This window comes from Chlorocebus sabaeus, chromosome 8 (assembly GCF_047675955.1).
Source record: "Chlorocebus sabaeus isolate Y175 chromosome 8, mChlSab1.0.hap1, whole genome shotgun sequence".
In the NCBI taxonomy this organism is placed as follows: domain Eukaryota; kingdom Metazoa; phylum Chordata; class Mammalia; order Primates; family Cercopithecidae; genus Chlorocebus; species Chlorocebus sabaeus.
This window is the reverse complement of record NC_132911.1, coordinates 147,032,035-147,054,349: the sequence shown is the minus strand read 5'-3', so window position 1 is coordinate 147,054,349 and position 22,315 is coordinate 147,032,035. Positions and strand designations below refer to the sequence as shown.

Below are 22,315 nucleotides of genomic sequence, written 5' to 3'. Positions count from 1 at the left end.
TACGCCATTCTCCTGCCTCAGCCTCCCGAATAGCTGGGACTACAGGCGCCCGCCACCTCGCCCGGCTATTTTTTTGTATTTTTTAGTAGAGACGGGGTTTCACTGTGTTAGCCAGGATGGACTCGATCTCCTGACCTCGTGATCCGCCCGTCTCGGCCTCCCAAAGTGCTGGGATTACAGGCTTGAGCCACCACGCCCGGCTCAACAGTCTTCTTATGAGGCCCCTGCTGGTCGCGCCGAACCTCCTGGCCAAGGCCTGTCCTCCACTCCTGGCCTTTTGAGACAGGGTCTCACTCTGTTGCCCAGGCTGGAGTGCAGTGGCACGATCACAGCTCACTGCAGCCTCCACCTCCTGGGCTCATGTGATCCTCCCACCTCAGCCTCCTGAGTAGCTGGGACTACAGGCTTGCACCACCACACCTGGCTAAGTTTTGTATATTTTGTAGAGACAGGGTTTCGCCATGTTGCCCAGCAATTCGTCTGCCTTGACCTCCCAAAGGTGCTGGGATTACAGGGATGAGCCACCACACTCGGCCTTTTTTTTTTTTTTCTTTCTCCTCGTCTTTTGGGGCCCTTGAAGCGTCTGCTCCCTGGGAGTCCTTCAGCTTGTCGTCCGCCTGGTGAGTTCCCACCTGTCCTTCTCACTTCTGCCTGAATCACACAGGCTAGGTGAGACCTTCACCTGCCCCCTTCACCAGCAGCTCTGTGGCCCAAGTTTCCTCAAGGGCAGGGGCTCCTGGCCATCTTAGTCGCGGACCTGAGCATGGGCTGATGCTTCCACAGTTCACACTGGGTGCACTTGTGTGGGGACTTCCACGGGAGTCATCTCCTTGCAGGCTACCGAGGTCCTGTACCAGCAGAGACCCAAACTCTCTTAGCAGTCTTCAGAGTCTGCTGTGTGTACAGGAGGCTAATTACCGTATTAGCGGCCTTCAGCAAGCATGTGTGACTGAAATGGTATCCAGTTCTTACATATTTGTTTGCTCAGCAGTTTTGCAGGTTTCTTGGTTCAGCAGACAGAGGCCATTGGGAGGTTAAGAGCGGCTCTCAAATTTTGAGGGTCATAAGACTTCCCCTCCCTGCAGGGTGCTGTTTCCTGAAGCAAAATATTCAACTATTTTATTGATTGATTGATTGATTGATTGATTGAGATGAAGTCGTGCTCTTGTCACCTAGGCTGGAGTGCAGAGGCGCAATCTCGGCTCACTGCAATCTCCACCTCTGGGGTTCAGTCAATTCTCATACTTCCGCCTCCTGAGTAGCTGGGATTACAGGTGTGCGCCACCACACCTGGCTAATTTTTGTATTTTTAATAGAGACGGGGTTTCATCATGTTGACCAGGCTGGTCTTGCACTCCTGAACTACTCAAGCGATCTGCCTGGCTCGGCCTCCTAAAGTGCTGGGATTACAGGCATGAGCCACCGTGCCCGGCCACTGAAGGAAAATATTCTAAATGTGAATGTTATGCTCAGCTAAAATCAGGTTGGGGAGTACAATAAGGATATTTTCAGCTGTGGAATATATTCACAGGTTTTTCTTGCCCGTTCAACCTCTTTCTCAGGAAGCCACTGGAAGATAAGCGCCAACAAAATGAGGGATTAAAGCAGCGATCGGGTGGGGAGGAGCCCTGATTTTAGCATTTGCTGATTTCCTTGGTGTAATTACGCCCACCAAGGCCGGTTTCACGCTGATGAAGTGAAGTTAGTGGACAGGGTTGGGAAGAGGCGGCGTGCCAGCCGGCACCGGCACACTGCTGGATTAAAGCAAGGACGGATAAGACCCGGAGACAGGAGCCAGGCACCCCACCCAGCAGTGGGGCTGCAGGAAATGTTTGCAGTGAAGGAAGTTCCCAGGAGTTGGGAGCAGCCGGGCTGGTGGGCAGCAGGTCAGAAGCCTATTCTCCAAGAAGATGAAATGGAGGGACTCCCTGATTATCTGAGCACACTGACAGGAGACTTGGTCAGCTGCCAGCAAGCTTGGGTGGAACTAGTGAACAGCACTGTGAGATGAGGATTATATAGATACAGGTTTTAGTCCAGGGCTCTTGACTCCTAACTCCCATAACCCTCATTACGGTCATGTGTTACAATGCTGGGGCGCTTTAGACCTCAGGAAACAGAATCTCTTTCTCTGACCTTCTGTCCTCCTTTCACCTGTCCAAGGCAGGACTCTCATCTGTGGGTCAGAAGACCCTCATTCCAGAGAAGGTTCTGCCTCGTACCTTGGAGGAAAGAATGCTACACAAAGGGGCCAAGAAAGTCTCAAAATACAGGCCTTGCTGGGTTTAGATAATGCACTTTTTGTTCATTTATATTAATAAACAGTTGTCAGACATGCCTATGTAATGAACCCTCCACAAAACCCCCACAGGACAGGGTTCAGGGCTTCTGGAGAGCTGAGTGTGTGGATGCTTCTGGAGGGTGGTAGACCCAGGGAGGGCATGGAGCTCCACGCCCCTTGCCCCATATCTGGAATCCCAGCACTTTGGGAGGCCGAGGCAGGAGGGTTTTTTGAGGTCACGAATTGGAGGCTGCTGTGAGCTCTCATCATGCCACTGCACCCTCAGCCTGGGACATGAGCGAGACCCTGTCTCAAAAAACAAAAGTTGCATATTACCTAAAATGTAACTAGAAAGTAAATTAAATAAAATTTATAGAATATAACCAAAGGAAATGCTGTAACCTTAAGTGATTTTACTGCATATATACACACAACAATTAACCAAATGAGAAGACAGTAGGAGGAGTTGGCCGGGCGCGGTGGCTCACGCCTGTAATCCCAGCACTTGGGGAGGCCGAGGCGGGCAGATCATGACATCAGGAGATCAAGACCATCCTGGCTAACATGGTGAAACCCTGTCTCTACTAAGAATACAAAAAATTAGCCGGATATGGTGGCGGGCACCTGTAGTCCCAGCTACTGTGGAGGCAGAGGCAGGAGAATGGTGTGAACTTGGGAGGCGGAGCTTGCAGTGAGCTGAGATTGCGCCACTGCACTCCAGCCTGAGTGATAGAGCAAGGCTCTGTCTCAAAAATAAAAAAAATAAAAAAAAAGAAGAAAGTAGGAGGAGTAAATGACTAAAGATTAAACATTGTTATCACTCACAAAACAAAAAAGCTGATGGTTTGGGAAAAACAAAGTTGATAAATCCCTGGGACGGAATAAAGAGATTGTATCTGCTAGGGTTCGCCTCTGAGAGTTGTTTCTTTTTTCCCTAGAGGCTGGTCGCAGCCACAGGGGCCACGCCAGGCTCCTGCCACCTGTGTCTCCCCAGCGTGTGCCTTCAGCCTCTCAGTGGAGGTGAGGCCGCTCCTCCTGTGGGCTCCTTTCTGTGTTTCAGAAAGGAAAGAAAGAAGAGAAAAATTAATCGGAGAAGCAAGATGTCCCAGAAATCCCCCAGAATGTGGACACACAGCCAAGCCAGGGGGTGCCACTCCAACTGGGCACGTCGCTGTCCCATACACAGTCAAGGTTTTGTTGATTAGGAAGAGAACAAGAACAGACTGGGGTTGGCCACGAGTAGTGGCTGGCCGTAGGGGGAAAGCTCCAGTGCACCTCGGGAGGAACAACTAAGCTACAGGAACAATGTTACAAGAGAGCATTATGAAAACCAACCTGATCTAAAGAAAATGGATGATTTTCTACCAAAACATAAATGATCAAAGTTGACCTGAGAAAAGGGAGAAAACATAAGTAGACCAATAACAGTAGAATGAACTGTTGAAGGGCCCTAGGCTCGAGATGCTACTCCAACTCGTAAAGGTATGGAAATTTTCCTGTATTTTTTGAGATGGAGTCTCGCTCTGTCGCCCAGGCTGGAGTGCAGTGGCATGATCTCGGCTCACTGCAAGCTCCACCTCCTGGGTTCACGCCGTTCTCCTGCCTCAGCCTCCAGAGTAGCTGGGACTACAGGTGCCCACCACCACGCCCAGCTAATTTAAAAATTTTTATTATTTATTTATTTATTTATTTATTTTGAGATGAGTCTCGCTTTGTCGCCCAGGCTGGAGTGCAGTGGCCGGATCTCGGCTCACTGCAAGCTCCGCCTCCCTGGTTTACGCCATTCTCCTGCCTCAGCCTCTGCAGTAGCTGGGACTACAGGCGCCCGCCACCTCGCCCGGCTAGTTTTTAAATATTTTTTAGTACAGACGGAGTTTCACCATGTTAGCCAGTATGGTCTCGATCTCCTGACCTCGTGATCCACCCGTCTCGGCCTCCCAAAGTGCTGGGATTACAGACTTGAGCCACTGTGCCCGGCCTAATTTTTTTGTCTTTTTAGTGGAGACGGGGTTTCACTGTGTTAGCCAGGATGGTATCGATCTCCTGACCTCGTGATCCGCCCGTCTCAGCCTCCCAAAGTGCTGGGAGTACAGGCGTGAGCCACCGTGCCCGGCCTCTTTTTTTTTTTTTTTTTTTAAGACAGAGTCTCTCTCCGTTGCCCAGGCTGAAGTGCAGTGGCACGATCATAGCTCACTGCAACCTCTGCCTCCTGGGCTCAAGCAGTTCTCCCACCAAATAGCTGGGACTACAGGTGCACACTACCATGCCTGGCTAATTTTTTTTTTTTTTTAGACGGAGTCTCGCTCTGTTGCCCAAGCTGGACTGCAGTGGCGCAATCTTGGCTCACTGCAACCTCCGCCTCCCAAGTTCAAGCAATTCTCCTGCCTCAGCCTCCTGAGTAGCTGGGATTACAGGTGCCCACCACCATGCCCGGCTAATTTTTGTATTTTTAGCAGAGATGGTTTCACCGTGTTGGCCAGGCTGGTCTTAAACTTCTGACCTCAGGTGATCCACCCCCCTCGGCCTCCCAAAGTGCTGGGATTACAGGCGTGAGTCACTGCGCCCTGCTAAGTTTTGTATTTTTAGTAGAGACGAGGTTTTGCCATGTTGCCCAGTCTGGTCTTGAACTCCTGGGCTCAAGGGGTCTTCCCACCTCAACCTCCCAAAGTGATGGGATTACAGGTGTGAGCCACCACACCTGGTCTCCCATGCATCTTAGAAGCTAGAATGTGCCCAAATCTAATAAAGACAGGGTATAGAAAATGATTTGATGACTGGATGCGGTGCCTCATGCCTGTAATCCCAATGCAATCCTATCTCTTCTAATAATAATAAAAAATTAGCTGGGTGTGGTGGTGTGTGCTTGTGGTCCCAGCTCCTTGGGAGGCTGAGGCAGAAGGATCACTTGAGGCTAGGAGATCAAGGCTGCAATGAGCTATAATTGTGCCACTGCACTCCACCCTGGGTGACCGAGAGAGATCCTGTCTCAAAAGGAAAAAAGAGTTGTTTTTTTTTTTTGAGACAGAGTTTTGCTCTTATTGCCCAGGCTGGAGTGCAATGGCACAATCTTGGCTCACTGCAACCTCTGCCTCCCGGGTTCAAGTGATTCTCGTGCCTCTGCCTCTCTAGCAGCTGGGATTACAGGCATGGGGCACCACACCTGGTTAATTTTTGTATTTTTAGTAAAGACGTGGTTTCACCATGTTGGCCAGGCTGGTCTCAAACTTCTGACCTCAGGTGATCCGCCCTCCTCAGCCTCCCAAAGTGTTGAGATTACAGGCGTGAGCCACTGAACCCGGCCTGATTTTCTCCATGAACAGATGTTGCAGACCATGTTGGTGGCCCAGCCCATCCACCTCACCTCTCTGTCCTTACAGAGTCCCCTTTGGCTCATGTGGTCGTCTCCTCAGTGAAGCCACATGCTCCAGGGGAGGCTGGCTAATCCTGGCCCCAGAAGGTATAGACTGGGATGCCTGGTCAGAGGGTGTTAGAGCCACGTGGGCGCCCTCACGTGTCGGAGCCTGGGTTTGCAAAATGTCCCGCAATGGCGGGCGCACCTGCACCGTCACCGTTCTTCTCCAAGGCGAGCAGGACACAGGCAGCTCGTGTGGTCGTGTTAGTACTGCTCCCCTGGCAGTGACCAATCTACACCCATGGGCTGGTGACACAGGTGGCAGGTGGGGCAGGCAGGGGTCTTCGAGGGGCTTCAGGGAGAAGTTTCTCTGCCCTCGGAGGGTCCACAGAGGGGAGGCCATGTCTTCCTCCCTGGGGACTCTTGGGGCTGAATATGACACCAAGAACCATGCAGGCATCTTGTGACAGTGAGGGAAGCCGCAGGCACCCCGAAGGCGGCAGAGAGGAAAGCACCGGGCAGCATCCCCCCCCCCCCGGCCCCCCCCCCACCACCCCGGACTTGCTCCTCTTCCTCCTCGCTTGCTGCGATAACAGATCTCCTTCCCACTTAAGTCACTTTGAGTCGGGTTTTCTGATATTTGAAGCCAAAATCACCTGGACACACTATACATTAAAATTTTGATAAAATATTAGCAAATAAAATCCAGCAGTGTGTTAAAGCATAGACCCAGCCTGACCAAACAGTTTCCACATCAGGAAATTGTTCAACAAGGAGATCTCATCCATCTATTAAAAAAAGAAAACTCGTGCACCGATATTCATGTGGGCCCAAAACATTTGATAAATTCAACACTTCCTAATTTTAAAAACGCCTCATAAAGACAAAGGATCAAACACAGATAAAGACTAACTACATGGTAAAATCTTAAAATCATTGTCATTGAGATCTAGAATGAGATATGGATGCCTGCTACCACCTCTATTCTTCAGAAGGCTTTTGTAGCTCCTGATTAAAGAAATAACACAGAAAACCAAGGATTGGAAGAAAGGAGGCAACGTTATTTTTATATTCAGGTGACATGATTGTGTAATCTGAAATCCCAAGAAATTCAACCAAAAAACTATTAGAACTAATTAAAAAACTTGGCTGGCCGGGTGCGGTGACTCACGCCTGTAATCCCAGCACTTTGGGAGGCCGAGGCGGGTGGATCACCTGAGGTCAGGCATTCAAGACCAGCCTGGCCAACGTGGTGAGACTCTGTCTCTACTAAAAATACAAAAATTAGCCAGGTGTGGTGGCACGCACCTGTAATCCCAGCTACTTGGGAGGCTGAGGCAGGAGAATCACTTGAACTCAGGTGGCGGAGGTTGCAGTGAGCCGAGATCTCGCCACTGCACTCTAACCTGGGCCATAGAGTGAGACTCTGTCTCAAAAAAAAAAAAAAAAAAAAGAATTCAGTAAGGTAGCTGGTTTTAAGCTAACTGCGTGTTCCAGACTGAATGTCTGTGTCCCCTAAATCCATATGTTGAAGTCCTCACCCTCAATGTGATGCTACCCAGAGATGGGGCCTTTGGGAGGCATTAGGGCCCTTGATGTGGCCATGAGGGTGGGGCTCAGCTACAGGAAGGTTAGTGCCCTCATGGGAAGAAACAACTGGCAGGTGCGGCACTCACGCCTGTCATCCCAGTGCTTTAGGAGTCCAAGGCAGGAGGACTCCTTGAGGCCAGGAGTTCAAGAGCAGCCTGGGCAACACAGTGAGACCCCATCTCTACAAAAATATTTAAAAAATTAGCCAGGTGTGGTGGTGCATGCCTGTAGTCCTAGCTACTCGGGAGGCTGAGGCAGGAGGATCACTTCAGCCCAGGAGTTTGAGGCTGCAGTGAGCTGTGATTGCACCATTGCACTCCAGCCTGAGCAACAAAGCAAGCCTCTGTCAAAGAGGAAGGAGAAGGAGCAGGAGAAGGAGCAAAGAAGAAAGAAGAAGAAGGAAGAGTTTGGGTTTGGGGTCTTTTGGTTCAACCCTAAAGGTTGGATGACTTGATGCAGAGTCATCCAACCTTCCTTTCTTCTCCCCTAAATTCATGTGTTGATGCCGTAGAGGAAGAAAGAGGGAGGGTGAAGAAGAAAGGAGGGAGCAGAAGAGGAAGGAGGAGGAAGAAGAAGATGATGGTGACCACAGCAAAGTGACAGATCACTTTCTCCCCGACCACCACAGGAGGACATGTCTGCAAGCCAGTGGGGGCCCTCACCAGGAACTGCATTGTCTGGCACCTTGATCTTGAACTTCTCAGCCTCCAAAACTCTGAGAAAATTTATTTCTGTTGTTTAAGCCACTCAGTCTGTGGTATTTTATTATGGCAGTCCAAGCAGACTAAGACCCTATGTAAAGATCACTTGCTTTAAAAAAACAAAACAAAACAAAAAAACCAAAAGGCCGGGCACGGTGGCTCACGCCTGTAATCCCAGCACTTTGGGAGGCTGAGGCGGGTGGATCACGAGGTCAGGAGATTGAGACCATCCTGGCTAACATGGTGAAACCCCGTCTCTATAAAAATATAAAAAATTAGCTGGACGTGGTGGTGAGTGCCTGTAGTCCCAGCTGCTCGGGAGGCTGAGGCAGGAGAATGGTGTGAACCTGGGAGGCAGAGCTTGCAGTGAACTGAGACCGCACCACTGCACTCCAGCCTGGACAACAAGTGAGACTCCATTTCAAATGAAACAAACAAACAAAAAAACAGAAATAGAAATTGAGACATTTTCTTTCACAAATGTGACAAAGCTACAGGCTATCTAAAAAGACATTACATAAGAAATGTACATTTTAAGCTCATTCTTGTTGATCAAGGCCAAGGTGGGAGGATCACTTGAGACCAGCCTGGGCAACATAGCAAGATCCCCCATCTCTAAAAAGATAAAAGAACTTAGTTGGATGTAATGGTGTACACCAATAAATTCCAGCTACTCAAGAGGCTGAGGTGAGAGGATCCCTTGAGTCCAGGAGTTTGAGGCAGCAGAGAACTACGATTGTGCCACTGCACTCCAGCCTGGGTGACAAAGCAAGATCCCATCTCTAAGAAAAAAAAAGGAAGATGCAAGTTGCCGGTGCCCATGGACCCATATTCTCTTGCATCGGTATTCAGAGAAAGGCAAACCAAGTAACCATGAGATACCCATTTTAAGTCATTAGATTGTCAAAAATTTGAAAGATTGATAACATGCAGTGCTGATAAGGATGAACAAAAGCAGGCATTCCCAAGACCTGCTCGGATGGTGTGAAGAGATCAAGCCTTTTAGGAAATCAGGAAGAAGCTATTAAAATTTAAAATATGTATGCTCTTTGCTTCAGTGGCCCCACTTTTTGAAATTAAGCCTTCTAACGTAAAAATGTCAGAATTCACAGCAAACAAAATAAAAACCTGAATATAACCCTAATGCTCTTTAACAGAGGCAGGGACAAATATATACTGGCATTTCCATGCTGTGGATATACACAGTTATTATATATAAAAGACATACGTGCTGGCCAGGTGCAGTGGCTCATGCCGGTAATCCTGGCACTTTGGAAGACCAAGGCAGGTGGATCACTTGAGCTCAGGAATTTGAGACTAGACCAGGCAACATGGTAAAACCCTGTCTTTACAAAAACATACAAAAATTAGCTGGGCGTGGTGGCTGGCGCCTGTAGTCCCAGCTACTCAGGAGGCTGAGGTGGAAGAATTTCTTGGGCCTGGGAGGTGGAGGTTGCGGTGAGCTGAGATTGTGCCACTGCACTCCAGCCTGGGTGACAGAGCCAGACTCTGTCTCCACAACAAACAAACAAACAAAACAAAACAAAACAAAAAAACCCCGCTATATTGAATAAAACAAACTGCAGAAAAATATGTGTGGACAAAATTCCATGTTGGTATTTTCTAAAAAAGGAAAGACACAGAAGCAAACTCACATCTGTGTGTGTTTGCAGGAGCCCAGACTGAGTGTGTCAGTTCCATCCCGCTGTTCCACCATTTCTGGCTTCCTCAGTTCAGTGTGTGTGTGTGTGTGTGTGAGTGTGTGTGTGTGTGTGTTGGAGGGGGGTGGTGCTGCCTTTTTCTTTGCATGCTTCTGTATTACTGGACTTGGCACAGCAAGAATGTATCACTGCACTTAAAAAATTTAGAGTTTCCTTTTCATTTTTTAAAATTATTTTAGATTTGGAGGTACATGTGTGGGTTTGTTACATGTGTATTGTGCACTTCTGAAGTTAAAAAATTTAGGGGGAAAAAGGAGAGGGTGGGAGGGTGAGAAAGTAGAGGAGAATCTCGGTGTAATAGGCAGGGAAACGGACAGCAGCAGGAGGGGCACGGCAGTCAGCACAGGGACCTTTTGCAAATGAGATGATAATTGCTGATGGCGCTGCTTTATGCTTGCTTTTTCTTTCTTTAATTTATAAAAAAGAAAAATTGAAACAGGGTTTCACCCTGTTGTCCAGGCTGGTCTTGAACTTCTGAGCTCCAGTGATCTGCCCACCTTAGCCTCCCAAAGTGTAAACCACTGTGACCGGCCTTTTTTTTTTTTTTTTTTTTTGAGACAGGGTCGCCCTCTGTCACCCAGGCTGGAGTGTAGTGGTGTGATCACGGCTCACTTCACTGCAGCCTCAGCCTCCCAGGCTTAGGCAATCCTCCCATCTCAGTCTCCTAAGTAGCAGGGACCGCTTGCATGTGCCACCACATCCAGCTAGTTTTTGTATTTTTTGTAGAGATGGGGTCTTGCTATGTTGCCCAGGCTGGACTCAAACTCTGGGCTCAAGCAGTCGGCCCACCTTGGCCTCCCAAAGCGCTAGGATTACAGGTGTGAGCTGCTGTGCCCGGCCTACTTTATGCTTTTATATGGACCAGTACTTTGCAAGTGTGAGCCTGGCAGGCTCTTGCTGCAACCAGGAACATGCAGATTTTCCAGATGGGCAGGAACCTGGGCTCCTTTCTGAGCCTCCACATGTCCTGGGTGAAGACCCCAAGGTCTGGAGAGACTGACTGACTCACCCAAGGCACAATGGCTGTGAGCTGGAAGCCAGGACTCCTCACAGCACAAGCTTCTTCCATGTATGCCAGCCCATCTGCAGAGCCCGGTCAAGCTCAGGGGAATGCCACCACTGAACCAGAGAGGCAGCCAGGAGGAGGGAGTCGAGAGAGAGAAATCTGGAAAAAGCAGCTGATTCCAGAAATTTCCTGCTTGGCCTGGATTAGGCCATGTTGGGGACTGACTGCCCCTTGCCCAGTGGGTGCTGGGGCATTCAGGCTTGGGGTCTTCCAGGTCAGTCTTAAAAGTTGATGATTTGATGCCGATTGCTGGTACTTACTTCAACTTTCCTTCTGGTTGGAAACCTTAATTAGTTGAGATTGCTGACACTGTTTATGCACATCAGTATTTTTTTAGAATGTGAAGCAGAAGAGGTACGCTTTGGAGGATTGGCTAAACCCAAAGAATTTAACTGGCCGTGTATTTTGGCCACTGTTGCAGCCTATTAAGATCTTGGAGTTTGGGTTTGCACCTGTATTTAGAAGGTGCACAAACCCACACAAATTCAAGGATAAATAACTGCAAGGCCCGAAGAGAACATGCTCTCCCGCTGCTCGTCTGTGATGAATGGAGTAACAGGTACCACAGGGCGACCAGGAAGCCTTCATCAATGGTGGTAATAGCCACCGATGCATCATCCGTGGAGGCGCCACGAGGGACGGCTGGGGCAGAATCAACAGGACGTGAAAATGAATTGTTTGTAACTACAATCAACAATTTTGTGTTCGTGAGAAAGCCATTCATCATTCAGAAACCACCTTTAGTAAAAGATGCACCTGGCTTCCCGGTGAGACGGGGCCATCAATCCCTCCCCAGTCACAGGGTCAGCTCGGGGCTGCCTAAAGCCCCAGAGAACACACATATTTATTCTTATTTGAAAATAAGAGTTGTTTAAAAAAAAAGAGCCGCTGAGAACACTAGCTTGCCGGGAGCATGGTAGGAGGAACCATGTGGGGACAGAGCTCCTTAAAGTCCTCATCTTCTGGGTGCCCTGCCAGGCCTTGGTGGTGGGGCCTCTGTAATCAAGGAGCACCCAGCCTGCTCTGGGACCTTCCCAGGCTGTGTGTGTTCACGTCCCTCCCGGGTGCTGAGGGGCGGTGTGCGCTTGGGGAGGGAGGGAGATGCCTGTGGTTGGCCTGCTGGCTTCTGGGGAACTGCACTTTTCTGGCAAATAAAAGGAAAAAGATATGGGGAAGGGGAACACATGATTGTCCTCTGAATGTGGCAGAGTGGCCTGGTGTGGGCTTGATTCTGGTTGCCAGTTTCATCCTTAGGACAGCGCCTTGGTGAGGGTGGCCCGGGCACAGTGCGCTGGGTCTCTGCAGTGGGCACTTACCGGCACTGATCCCGGCAGCTGGATGCACCTGTGGCATGTTTTATACAACAGAAGCCACCCATGGCCTTCTGTGGTCCAGCCTGGTGCAGAGCCCACTGCCATAGAGCAGTGAAACTAGAACGTGTGTGAGGGTTGCTGGTGTTCCACATTGCAGTGGGAGGAAGAGGTGTCTCAGACACGACTTTGGCCTTGGCAGCTCAGAGATGGCTGGTGTGACCAACAGATGGGGACGGTTTGGGAGGAGGAGGTTTCAGCAGGCAGAGCCTTGGGTTTGGGATGCTGGGCTGGAGCTTCTGTCACACAGCTCAGGGGAGACGACCTGAAGGCTGCCAAGTCTCAAGCTCAGGGGCCAGGCTGGAGGCCAAGGTCCACATTGTAGACGTCTTTGCTATACAGTTGCTGGGGACAGAGTGCCAGGATAGTTCACGATAGTGGGCCCAAGGAGGAGGGCAGCAGAAACAGGGCCAGGTGGCCCCCAGGAGCCCAGGGAGGAGCCAGTTCCAAGGGAAGCCGTGACCAACACATGCGCCATCCTGCGCCATCGACAGCAAGACCAGGCTGCCAAGAGTGGAGGAGGCTGGTGGAGACCCTGTTGGAAGTGGTCTCAGGGAGCTTTGAGAGTGAGACCTTTTCTTTTTGAGACAGGCTGTGTCACTCTGTTGCCCAGGCTGGAGTACAGTGGTGTGATCACAGCTCACTGCAGTCTTGAACTCCTGGGCTCAAACAATCCTCCTTCCTCAGCCTCCCAAGCAGCTGGGATTACAAGTGTGTGCCACCATGCCTGGCTTATTTTTGTGTTTTTTGTAGAGACAGGGCCTCCCCATGTTGCCCAGGTTGGTCTCGAATTCCTGGGCTCAAGTGATCCACCTGCCTCGTCGAAGTGTTGAGATTACAGGCATGAGCCACTGTGCCCAGCCAGAGAATGAGAGTGCTTTAATGGGGATCAAAGTGAGCCAGAGGAGCAAAGACAGACATAGGGAGTGGGCACACCTGAATTCTGAGGACAGGTGCAGTACTGTTTGCAGGGTCAGGGGAGGGCTGACAGGTGGCTGGTCTTTAACAGGGAGTGTGAAGAGTTCAACCACAGTAACAGGGGAGAAGATGGAGGGGAGCAGAGGTTTGGTGGGTGGCGGGCACAGGTGGGACAGACACCGTGTTGGGAGTGTGGGTGTGGGGTACCTCTGTGAATTGTCCCCAGGTGTCAGTGACACAGAAAGCAAGGCCTCTGCCCAGAGTGGCCAGGGAGGGGAAGCTGAGGTACATGGAGGCTCAGAAGACCGAAGGCTGGGCTGGACCAGGGCTTAAAGGGAAGGAGAGGGGCAACGGCCAACCCCATGGTGGCTCGGATGAGGATGATGTCTCGCTGAAGTATTGTGATGCACACAAGAAGAAAGTTCTTTTTTTTTTTTTAAATATTTTATTTTATTTTGAGACAGAGTCTTGCGGCTGGGCATGGTGGCTCACACCTGTAATCCCAGCACTTTGGGAGGCTGAGGCGGCAGATCACGAGGTCAGGAGATCGAGACCATCCTGACCAGCATGGTGAAACTGAGTCTCTACTAAAATACAAAAAATTAGCTGGGTGTGGTGGTGTGTACCTGTAGTCTCAGCTACTTGGGAGGCTGAGGCAGGGGAATAGCTTGAATCCAGAAGGCAGAGATTGCAGTAAGTTGAGATCGCGCCACTGCCCTCCAGCCTGGTGACAGAACGAGACTCAGAAAAAAAAGAGAGGGAGACGGAGTCTTGTTCTGTCAGCCAGACTGGAGTGCAGTGTTGTGAGCTTGGCTCACAGCAACCTCCGCGTTCTGGGCTCAAGAGATTCTCCTGCTGCAGCCTCCCGAGTAGCTGGGATCACAGGCACCCGCCAGCACACCTGGCTAATTTTTGTATTTTTAGTAGAGACAGGGTTTCACCATGTTGCCCAGGATGGTCTCAAACTCCTGGCCTCTAGTGATCCGCCCGCCTCCGCCTCCCAACATGCTGGGGTTACAGGCAAGAGCCACCACACCCGGCCAAGATAAAAGTTCTTAATTACAAGGACTGTTAATCATTTGTGACCTAATCTAGATTCAGTCTGGATGGAATCTCTGACCTTGTTGTCAGACATTTTCGGATACAATTTATAGTTTTTGAGCCCTACCCAGACAGTCAACTGATGCCAAGGCTTTAACCCCAAATCTGAGACCACCTAGGCAGAGCTACCCTCGAAAATGTAGATCATCAGGAAATAAGGATCATCTATTTATCAAGCAAAAGAGGGGGCATTATTCAGTGGAAACAAAGCCTTCTCCCTGAAAACCTGTTTCTATTTTCCACGTGTGACTAATTTTTAATCTCGGTGACTGAGTGATAATGGTGTTGTCACTTATGCTGACGATGGGCTTTTTAAAAAGCATGTGATCTATGTTGCCTTCATGGTATCCTTTTTTGGCTATCGTTTCTGTGGCGTTCCTGAGTAAAATGAGTTCAGCGTCCGTGTGGCTCTAGCAACCCTGGCGCCATTGTAGAGGAGATGCCATCTGCATGCAAAGGTTCTGCAGTGCCTGCTCCACAGAAGGCTGCCTCGCCGGGCCATTACTCACCACAACAGGAAAACAGTTATCTGCCTACGTCCATTTGTTAAGAAGGCAGTAAAATGGCATCTTTAATAACCTCAAACAAATGCACTAAAACTTATCATAAAACAGCCAAGTTGTAAAGTGAAGGAGTGTCTGTAATAACCGCCTCTGTCTTCCCCAGGTGTACGTTTTCCAGGCAGTTCGCCTTCCCGTGACAGGGCTTTAGGGCCAGAAGACAGAGCCACTCATCCGACCACCCAAACTGGAAGCCCTGGGCACCATACTCAATTTGCTCATTTTCATTTCCACACCCTACTAATTATCAGACACTTCCCCTCAACCTCTGCAGGCCTGTGGTTTAGGCTCCTACTGTCTCTGGCCTGACCAAGTCCTGTTTCCTCCTGTCCTGCGAGCAGTGTGCCCACTGGTGCCATCATCTCTCTGCAATGTACAGGGGATCATGCGGGGGTGGCGCCCCCGGTGCCCACACCATCGTGTCCACACGCACCGGCCCTTCCCCAGCCCCAGCACGCACACACATGCAGTGCGGCTGACGCTCTCAGCACCCTGCCTTTCCCATGCACCCCCACGTCCCCCCGCCCCCCGCACCTGCAACTTCCTGCCTGAGGGCTTTTCTCAGTGCCTAGGGTTGCTGGCCTGTGCCTGGGGTCTGCTGGAAGTGCAGTTGGCAGAGGTGGGGGCGGCGAGGATGGCCCCTGGAAACCAGAGCAAACCCACTCGGAACTGTGTCCTGTGCTCTCCCAGAGGCCTCCAGGAGGACTAGTCCAGGGGCCCTGGCTCTCACCTGCTCCCCAACATGTGTACTTCCCTACTCCCTTACCTGTGCTTCCTGACTCCACCTACCGGATAAAATACCTGCAGGAAGGGCCTGCTTTGGAGGGAGCCGTACTCCACGCTGGCCACCCGTGGCCACTCGCCGTGCCCTTGTCCACACAGCTCCCTCTCGGCCTGGTGGTCTTTGTCCATTCTGCTACTGTGGCCATATAGGATCAGTTTTCCAGACTCAGCCTCTGGGATCTCACATCACCCCAGACCCACGGACCCCAACGTGGCGCGTCCTGCACCCCACGGGTGTGGCCTGGCGGCCCTCCTCCCAAGCACTATGTTCAGGCTGAGTGGAGACTCTCGCTAGCAATGTGCAGGCTGCTAAGCAGATGCGACCCAGTGACAGCTTGCACCTCAGGCCTTGCTCCTTGAGCTCCTTGCTCCGTGCGCTTTTCTCAAAACACGATCCTCTTTATCTTCAGAATCGCAAAAGCGCTGCAGGGACTGGCGAGGCTCCACCACCTCGCAGAAGCCAACAGCACGGGCGCCCCGGGAACGCCCTCCCACCCACCTCCTGGGTGACCGTCAGCACCGCGGCCCGCAGAGCGCGCGAGCCCAGGGGCCCAACTGAGCCCCGCCACCAGATGGGATCCCGCTCTGCCTCGCGTGGCCACCGCGTGGGCCTCTCCCGCGCCCGCGCAGCCCGCCCCCTTCCCGGCGGCGGCCGCGGCGTCAAGGCCCGGCACGTGGCGTCGGCTGCGCATGCGCGGGCTCGGGGCCTTGCCGGCGTCTCCGCGCAGACCAGGGAAGCAGGGTCCGGCGGGGCGGTGGCTGAGTGGCTCCGCATGGGCCCCGGAAGCGCTGCGGGGAGGTGGGACTCGGCCTGACCGGGGGAAGCAGGGTCCGGTGGAGCGGTGGCGGAGTGGCTCCGCATGGGCCCCGGAAGCGCTGCGGGGGAGGTGGGACTCGGCCTGAGGGCGCCGGGCCGCCGGGAGGGAGGGGTCAGGAGGTGCCCTCAGTGGCTCTCTTCCTGTGGGTGACCCAGGTCGCGCTCTTGGTGACGACCCCTCACATCCCTCCCGCTCCGCGACTCCTCCGTGTACCTCCCCCTCCGCGCACTACGCCACCAGCGTGTCCCCTCCTCCTCCACGCACCCCTCCTCCGTGTCCCTCCTCCGTGTCCGCCCTCCGTGTGCTTCACCCCTCAGTGTTTCCTCCACCTCCGTGGGCCCTCCTTTGGTGTCCCCCTCCAGGCCCCCTTGTCCTCTTCCCCCTTCGTTACCCCTCCCCCACAGCCCCTCCCCCTCGGCGTCCTCTTCCCTCGCTGCCCCACCCGCCCCCATCGCTCCCTTGGCTCCTGACTTTCCGCTTGGGCCCTGCACCTGACCGGAGGTGCTGCTCTGGCTGCCTAGGAAGAGGGTCTGGAAACAGCCGTCGCTGATGGGATCCCGCTCTGTCTTCTGCCCCAGAGTGACGACTTTGGACACACTTTGCCCCAGGGCCTTTCCTCATGGAGCTGGCCTTTTCCCTGTCCTTCTCTTCTGGCGCGGTGAACTGCCTCCCTTCTCCTGGATCACTTTGCTGGCAGCCACCTTGTAACACCTCAGATTTGCAGCAGTTTTTCTTTTTCTTTTGGTCTGACGCATTTAAAGCCATAGGTTCCCAACTAAAACCCACGAACTGGCTATTTTCAGAGGAGTCTCTATGCAGCGTTCAAAATAGTCTACTTAAGGGCCAGTGCGGTGGCTCACACCTGTAATCCCAGCACTTTGGGAGGCTGAGGCAGGAGGATCGTTTGAGCTCCGAGTTTGAGACCAGCCTGGGCAACATAGTGAGACCCTGTCTCAAAAAAAAAAAAAAAAACCCACCACCTTTACTTAATAGTGATTTAAAAAACGTCAACAGGATGGCATATTACACCCAGGAAGATGCTGGGGACCAGCTAATGTAAACTTTCTAGAGAGCCTGGTTGCATAGTAACAGGGTCAGGAATAAGCACCATCCATTGGTGGTTGGAGCCAACAGAGGCTCGTGGCCGGTCACCTCTCCTGCCCTCTCAGCTGCTGCTGTGTTTTCGGTGTCACTCCAGCCACAGGTGCAGCAGTGTCCTGGGTCCAGGCTCACCTCTGTGGAACCATCCTGCTGCTCACCCCAGGGCCTGGGGGACATGTGTGCTTTCTCGCAGGTGAGGACACTCAGGTGCAGTTAGAGATGCGATGGGAAATGGTCAGGGGCCCAATTTGAAGCAGTTGCCAATAAAGTTGTTCTCAGGAAGTAGCAATACTTTTGGAAAGCAGTGGCCTTTGCATGTTTGTGACGTTGGATTTTGTTGCTGGGGGTGCTTCACCTGCTTGCCCGGCTTTTGTAACATGGGGGTCGATCCTCATCACTACACCAGTAGAGAATGGGGTGGGAGGAGCTCTCAGCTGTAGGTGGTGTCTGAACCACAGCCCAGGACAGAACGGGGGAGGAATGGGAGGGGCGTGATGTCATTGTTTTTCTGTGAAGTTTATGTTTCTTCCTGTCAAAAACATCATTTTGGCATTGGTGCTGCCGTTTCTTCTTTGGAGTTACAGGAGCATACTTCTTTGATTAAAGGAAGAGAGAGTGTACTGGGCAGATAAAGCTGGAAAACGCAAAGAAGCTCAAAGTAAAGAAGCCAAAGCAGAAAAATCAGGGAAGATGGGGTGAAGACCAGGTTCGAACCTTTTATTTACTGCTAATGTTTCATTTGTGTTTGTTTATATTATTAATTGTTTTAGAGATAGAGTCTTGCTGTGTCTCCCAGGTGGGAGTGCAGTGGTGATCATAGTTTACTATAACCTCAAACCCTTAGGCTCAAGTGATCCTCCGCCTTAGCTTCTCCAGTAGCTGAGACCACAGGCAGGTGCTACCATGCCCAGCTAATTTTTTTTTTTTTTTTTGAGACGGAGTTTCGCTCCTGTCACCCAGGCTGGAGTGCAATGGTGCAATCTTGGCTAACTGCATCCTCTGCCTCCCGGTTTCTAGTGATTCTCCTGCCTCAGCCTCCTGAGTAGACAGGACTACAGTCGTGCGCCACCACACCTGACTAATTTTGTATTTTTAGTAGATATGAGATTTCACCACGTTGGCCAGGCTGGTCTAGAACTCCTGACCTCAGGTGATCTACCTGCCTCAGCCTGCTAAAGTGCTGGGATTACAGGCGTGAACCACTGTGCTTGGCTTTATGTTTTTATTTTTATTTTTGTAGAAACAAGGCCTCACTATATTGCTCTGGCTGATCTTGAACTCCTTGCCCCAAGCAGTCCCTGCCTCAGCCTCCCAAAGTGCTGGGATTACAGGTATGAATCACCACACCTGGCCTTACTGTTTCATTTTTAAACTCATAATCTTCAATATGTTCAAGTGTATTCTTAATTTTTGTTTTTACTCATGAACTTTTTTTTTTTTTTGAGACAAGGTTTCACTTTATTGCCCAGGCTGGAGTGCAGTGGTGATCATAGCTCACTGCAGCCTCAACCTCTTGGGCCCAAGTGATCCTCCCACCTCAGCGTCCTGAGTAGTTGGACTACTGGTGTGTACCATCACGCTGGCTAATTCTTTTTTTTAATTTTTGTAGGATGGGATCTCCCTATCTCCCTATGTTGCCCACACTAGTCTAGAACTCCTAGGCTCAAGAGATCCTCCTGCCTTATCCTCCTCAAGTGCTGGGATTACAAGTGTAAGCCACCATACTCAGCCTCATGAAGTTTGTTTTTTTGAGATGGAGTCTTGCTCTGTTGCCCAGGCTGGAGTGCAGTGGCATGATCTTAGCTCACTGCAAGCTCTGCCTCCCCGGTTCACACCATTCTCCTGCCTCAGTCTCCTGAGTAGCTGGGACTATAGGCGCCCGCCACCACGCCCAGCTAATTTTTTCTATTTTTATAGTAGAGACGGGGTTTCACCATGTTAGCCAGGATGGTCTCGATCTCCTGACCTCGTGATCCACCCTCCTCGGCCTCCTAAAGTGCTGGTATTACAGGCATGAGCCACCGCGCCCGGCCCTTTTTTTTTTTTTTTTTGAGACGGAGTCTCACTCTGTTGCCCAGGCTGGAGTTCAGTGGCACAATCTCAACTCACTACAACTTCTGCTTCCTGGGTTCAATCTATTCTCCTGCCTCAGCCTCCCGAGTATCTGGGACTACAGGTGCATGCCACCATGACTGGCTAGTTTTAGTATTTTTAGTAGAGATGGGGTTTCACTGTGTTGGCCAGGCTGGTCTCGAACTCCTGACCTTGTGATCCACCCGCCTCGGCCTCCCATAGTGCAGGATGCCGTGGTGGGGCTCATCCTAGTGTTTTCACAGAAGTTCTGTTTATTATGACATGGAAATTTCCTCAGTGTAACCCTGTTCTCTTGTGACTTATAGCAGTGCTTGAGAGAAGAAAATAAATTCTCCATTTCAAAAGAAAATCCAGGGCGGAACGATCCTATTGTTAGGTGAGATTTGTTCTCTTTACCCCTTTTCTTTGTAGAGTGAGGTGAAATGGGGGAGCGAGGGGATGGGGGGAGCGAGGGCACGGGGTGAGATCAGCTTTCGTCCTGGGAGCCTGGCCTTTGCAGTGGAATTGGGACCTGCTTCCTGTTCTTTTTCCAGTCTTTGTTTCCGCTTGAGTGGAGTTAGGAATCCACAGGACTGCGGAGCCGGTTGGTAATGCGAGCCGCCTCTGACAGGTGCAGAAATCTGGCTCTTGCACATTCGTGTCGGGGCCCAGGTGTAACAAGGGGGTCTGGCATCTCCCTCATGTGCCAGGGGCCCTTCCTGTTTGTTTGTTTTTGTTTTAGATAAATGATCTTGTCAGATTGTTACTGTGGTAACAATCAGTGTGACCACATCTTTTTCAAAGATTAGAACCAAAAAAAGGTTGAAAAGCATTAGGCCTGCAGTCCTCACTCACCTTTCTCTCCCTCTGCTCTCTTCTCTGCTGCTTTCTTGTGTCCGATAATCATGTAAATAGCTTTCTGTGTCCAACAGAACAAAGAAAAAAGCCTGATGGAAAAATGGTTAGGTTTTGCTTTTGAGAAATGTGGTATATCCATGGCTTGATGGCAGGCTGTGTGCATCCATTCACAGCGAGTAGAATCTAAGGTAGGATGAGTCAGTTTGAGCTAATTATGTCGTTTTAAATAAGGTTTCTATAGATGAACTAAGCACCTGGCCTTGGAACGCGGAAGCCGTTTAATGTGGTGTTTGCTCTGCGTCGTGTCAGATTGTGTTTGCTGATTTCCGGTACCTGCCCTCTGCTGAGGAGCTGGACCGTCCCCGGTTGCCATCCCGGCCGTGAGCTGGGAATGTAATCATGACTAGGCAGGCGGTGCCCAGGCCACGTCTCCCAGGTTGCTGAATCTGTTCAAATGAAGGCAGAAATGGAGACTTTGATGGTGAAATATGCCAAGTGTTCAGTGTTGCTGCAACTTCACAAAATTGCGTGGCTGTTTCCTGTGCATCACTTTCCTTTTTTTCTTTTCCCTTTCTTTTTTTTTTGTCTTTTTCATTTTTTGTCACTTTTTTTTTTTTTCTGTCCGTAAGTGTGGTCTGACCACACAGCAGCCCTGGACTCGCTCTGGACCTGTTCTGGTTCTGGGAACTTTGCCCAATTCTCAGATGATTCGTTGCTCAGATAAACTTCGTTAAATTTAATTTGTCTAAAGTTTTTATTTTAACGTTCCCATTCTCCGTTCCCCCAGCCCCTGGCAACCACTAATCTACTTTCTATTTCCATGGATTTGCTTATTCTGGCTGTTTCCTGTAAACAGAATCCTACAGTATTTTTCCTTTTGTGCCTGGCTTCTTTTATGTCAAGTGTTTCCAAGATCCATCCACACTGTACTGTGTTAACACTTCATTCCCCTTCACAGCTGGGAACACCGTGCCGTGTGTATATCTGGGGGTCGTTGATCCGTTTGTCTGTTGATGTACATTTGGGTTGTTCCTACCGTTGGGCGATTGTGAATGATGCTGCTACAAGTATTTCTTTATAAGTATTTGTCTGAATACCTCTTTGCAGTGCTTTCGGGTACATAACTAGAAGGGGAATTTCTGGCTCCTGTGGTCATTTCTTGTTGAATTGATTGAAGAACCAACAGACTTTTTTTTTTGAGATGGAGTCTCTCTCTGTCGCCCAGGCTGGAGTGCAGTGGTGCGATCTCAGCTCACTGCAACCTCTGCCTTCTGGGTTCAAGCGATCCTCCTGCCTCAGCCTCCCAAGTAACTGGGATTACAGGCACCCGCCACCACGCCTGGCTAATTTTTGTATTTTTAGTAGAGACAGGGTTTCATCATGTTGGCCAGGCTTGTCTCAAACTCCTGACCTCAAGTGATCCCAAAGTGTTGGGACAGGCATGAGCCACCGTGCCCGGCCCCAACAACCTTTCTTAAAGCAGCATTACCATTTTACATTCCCAGCAGCACGGTACAAAGAGTCCAGTTTCTACACATTCTTGCCAACACTTATTTTGTGTCTTTTTCATTATGGCCATTCTGGTGGATGTAAAGTGGTAACTCACTGTAACTCACTGTGGATTTGATTTACATTTCCCTAGTGATTAGTGATACTAAGCATCTTTTCATGTGTTTATTGGCCATTTGTATCTCATCTTTGGAGAAATGTTTGTTTACACTGTTTACCTTTTTTTTTTTTTTTTTTTTTAATTTTTAAGAGACTGGGTCTCGCTTTGTTGCCCAGGCTGAAGTGCAGTGACACCATCATAGCTTGCTGCAGCCTCGAACTCCTGGGCTCAAGCCACCCTCCCACTTCAGCCTCCTGAGTAGCTGGGAATACAGGTGTACGTCATCACGCCTAGCTAATTTTTAAATTTTTTGTAGAGATGGGGTCTCCCCATCTTGCCTAGGCTCATCTCAAACTTGTGGGTTCAAGTGATCCTCCCACTTTGGCTTCTCGAAGTGCTGAGATTACATGTGC

General features: G+C 50.6%; 1 protein-coding gene across 17 annotated transcripts in view; it reads left to right on the top strand.

Moving 5' to 3' along the window:
* The first annotated feature begins 16,130 nt into the window (after window positions 1–16,130).
* The window catches only part of TOP1MT (DNA topoisomerase I mitochondrial), a 53,011-nt gene continuing 46,826 nt past the window's right edge, over window positions 16,131–22,315 (top strand). For 4 of the 17 annotated variants that reach the window (XR_012093782.1, XM_073018457.1, XM_073018454.1 and 1 more), the window contains exon 1: window positions 16,134–16,242. Coding sequence is in view for 9 of the 17 variants with exons in the window: in XM_073018457.1 (XP_072874558.1) it covers window positions 16,217–16,242 (26 nt within the window). In the remaining 8 variants the exon portion in view is untranslated. Of the gene's footprint in view, window positions 16,243–17,459; window positions 17,556–17,946; window positions 18,069–18,602; window positions 18,694–19,761; window positions 19,833–22,315 lie in introns of all 17 variants that reach the window. The other 13 variants (XR_012093783.1, XM_073018455.1, XM_073018456.1 and 10 more) reach the window with 8 other exon arrangements.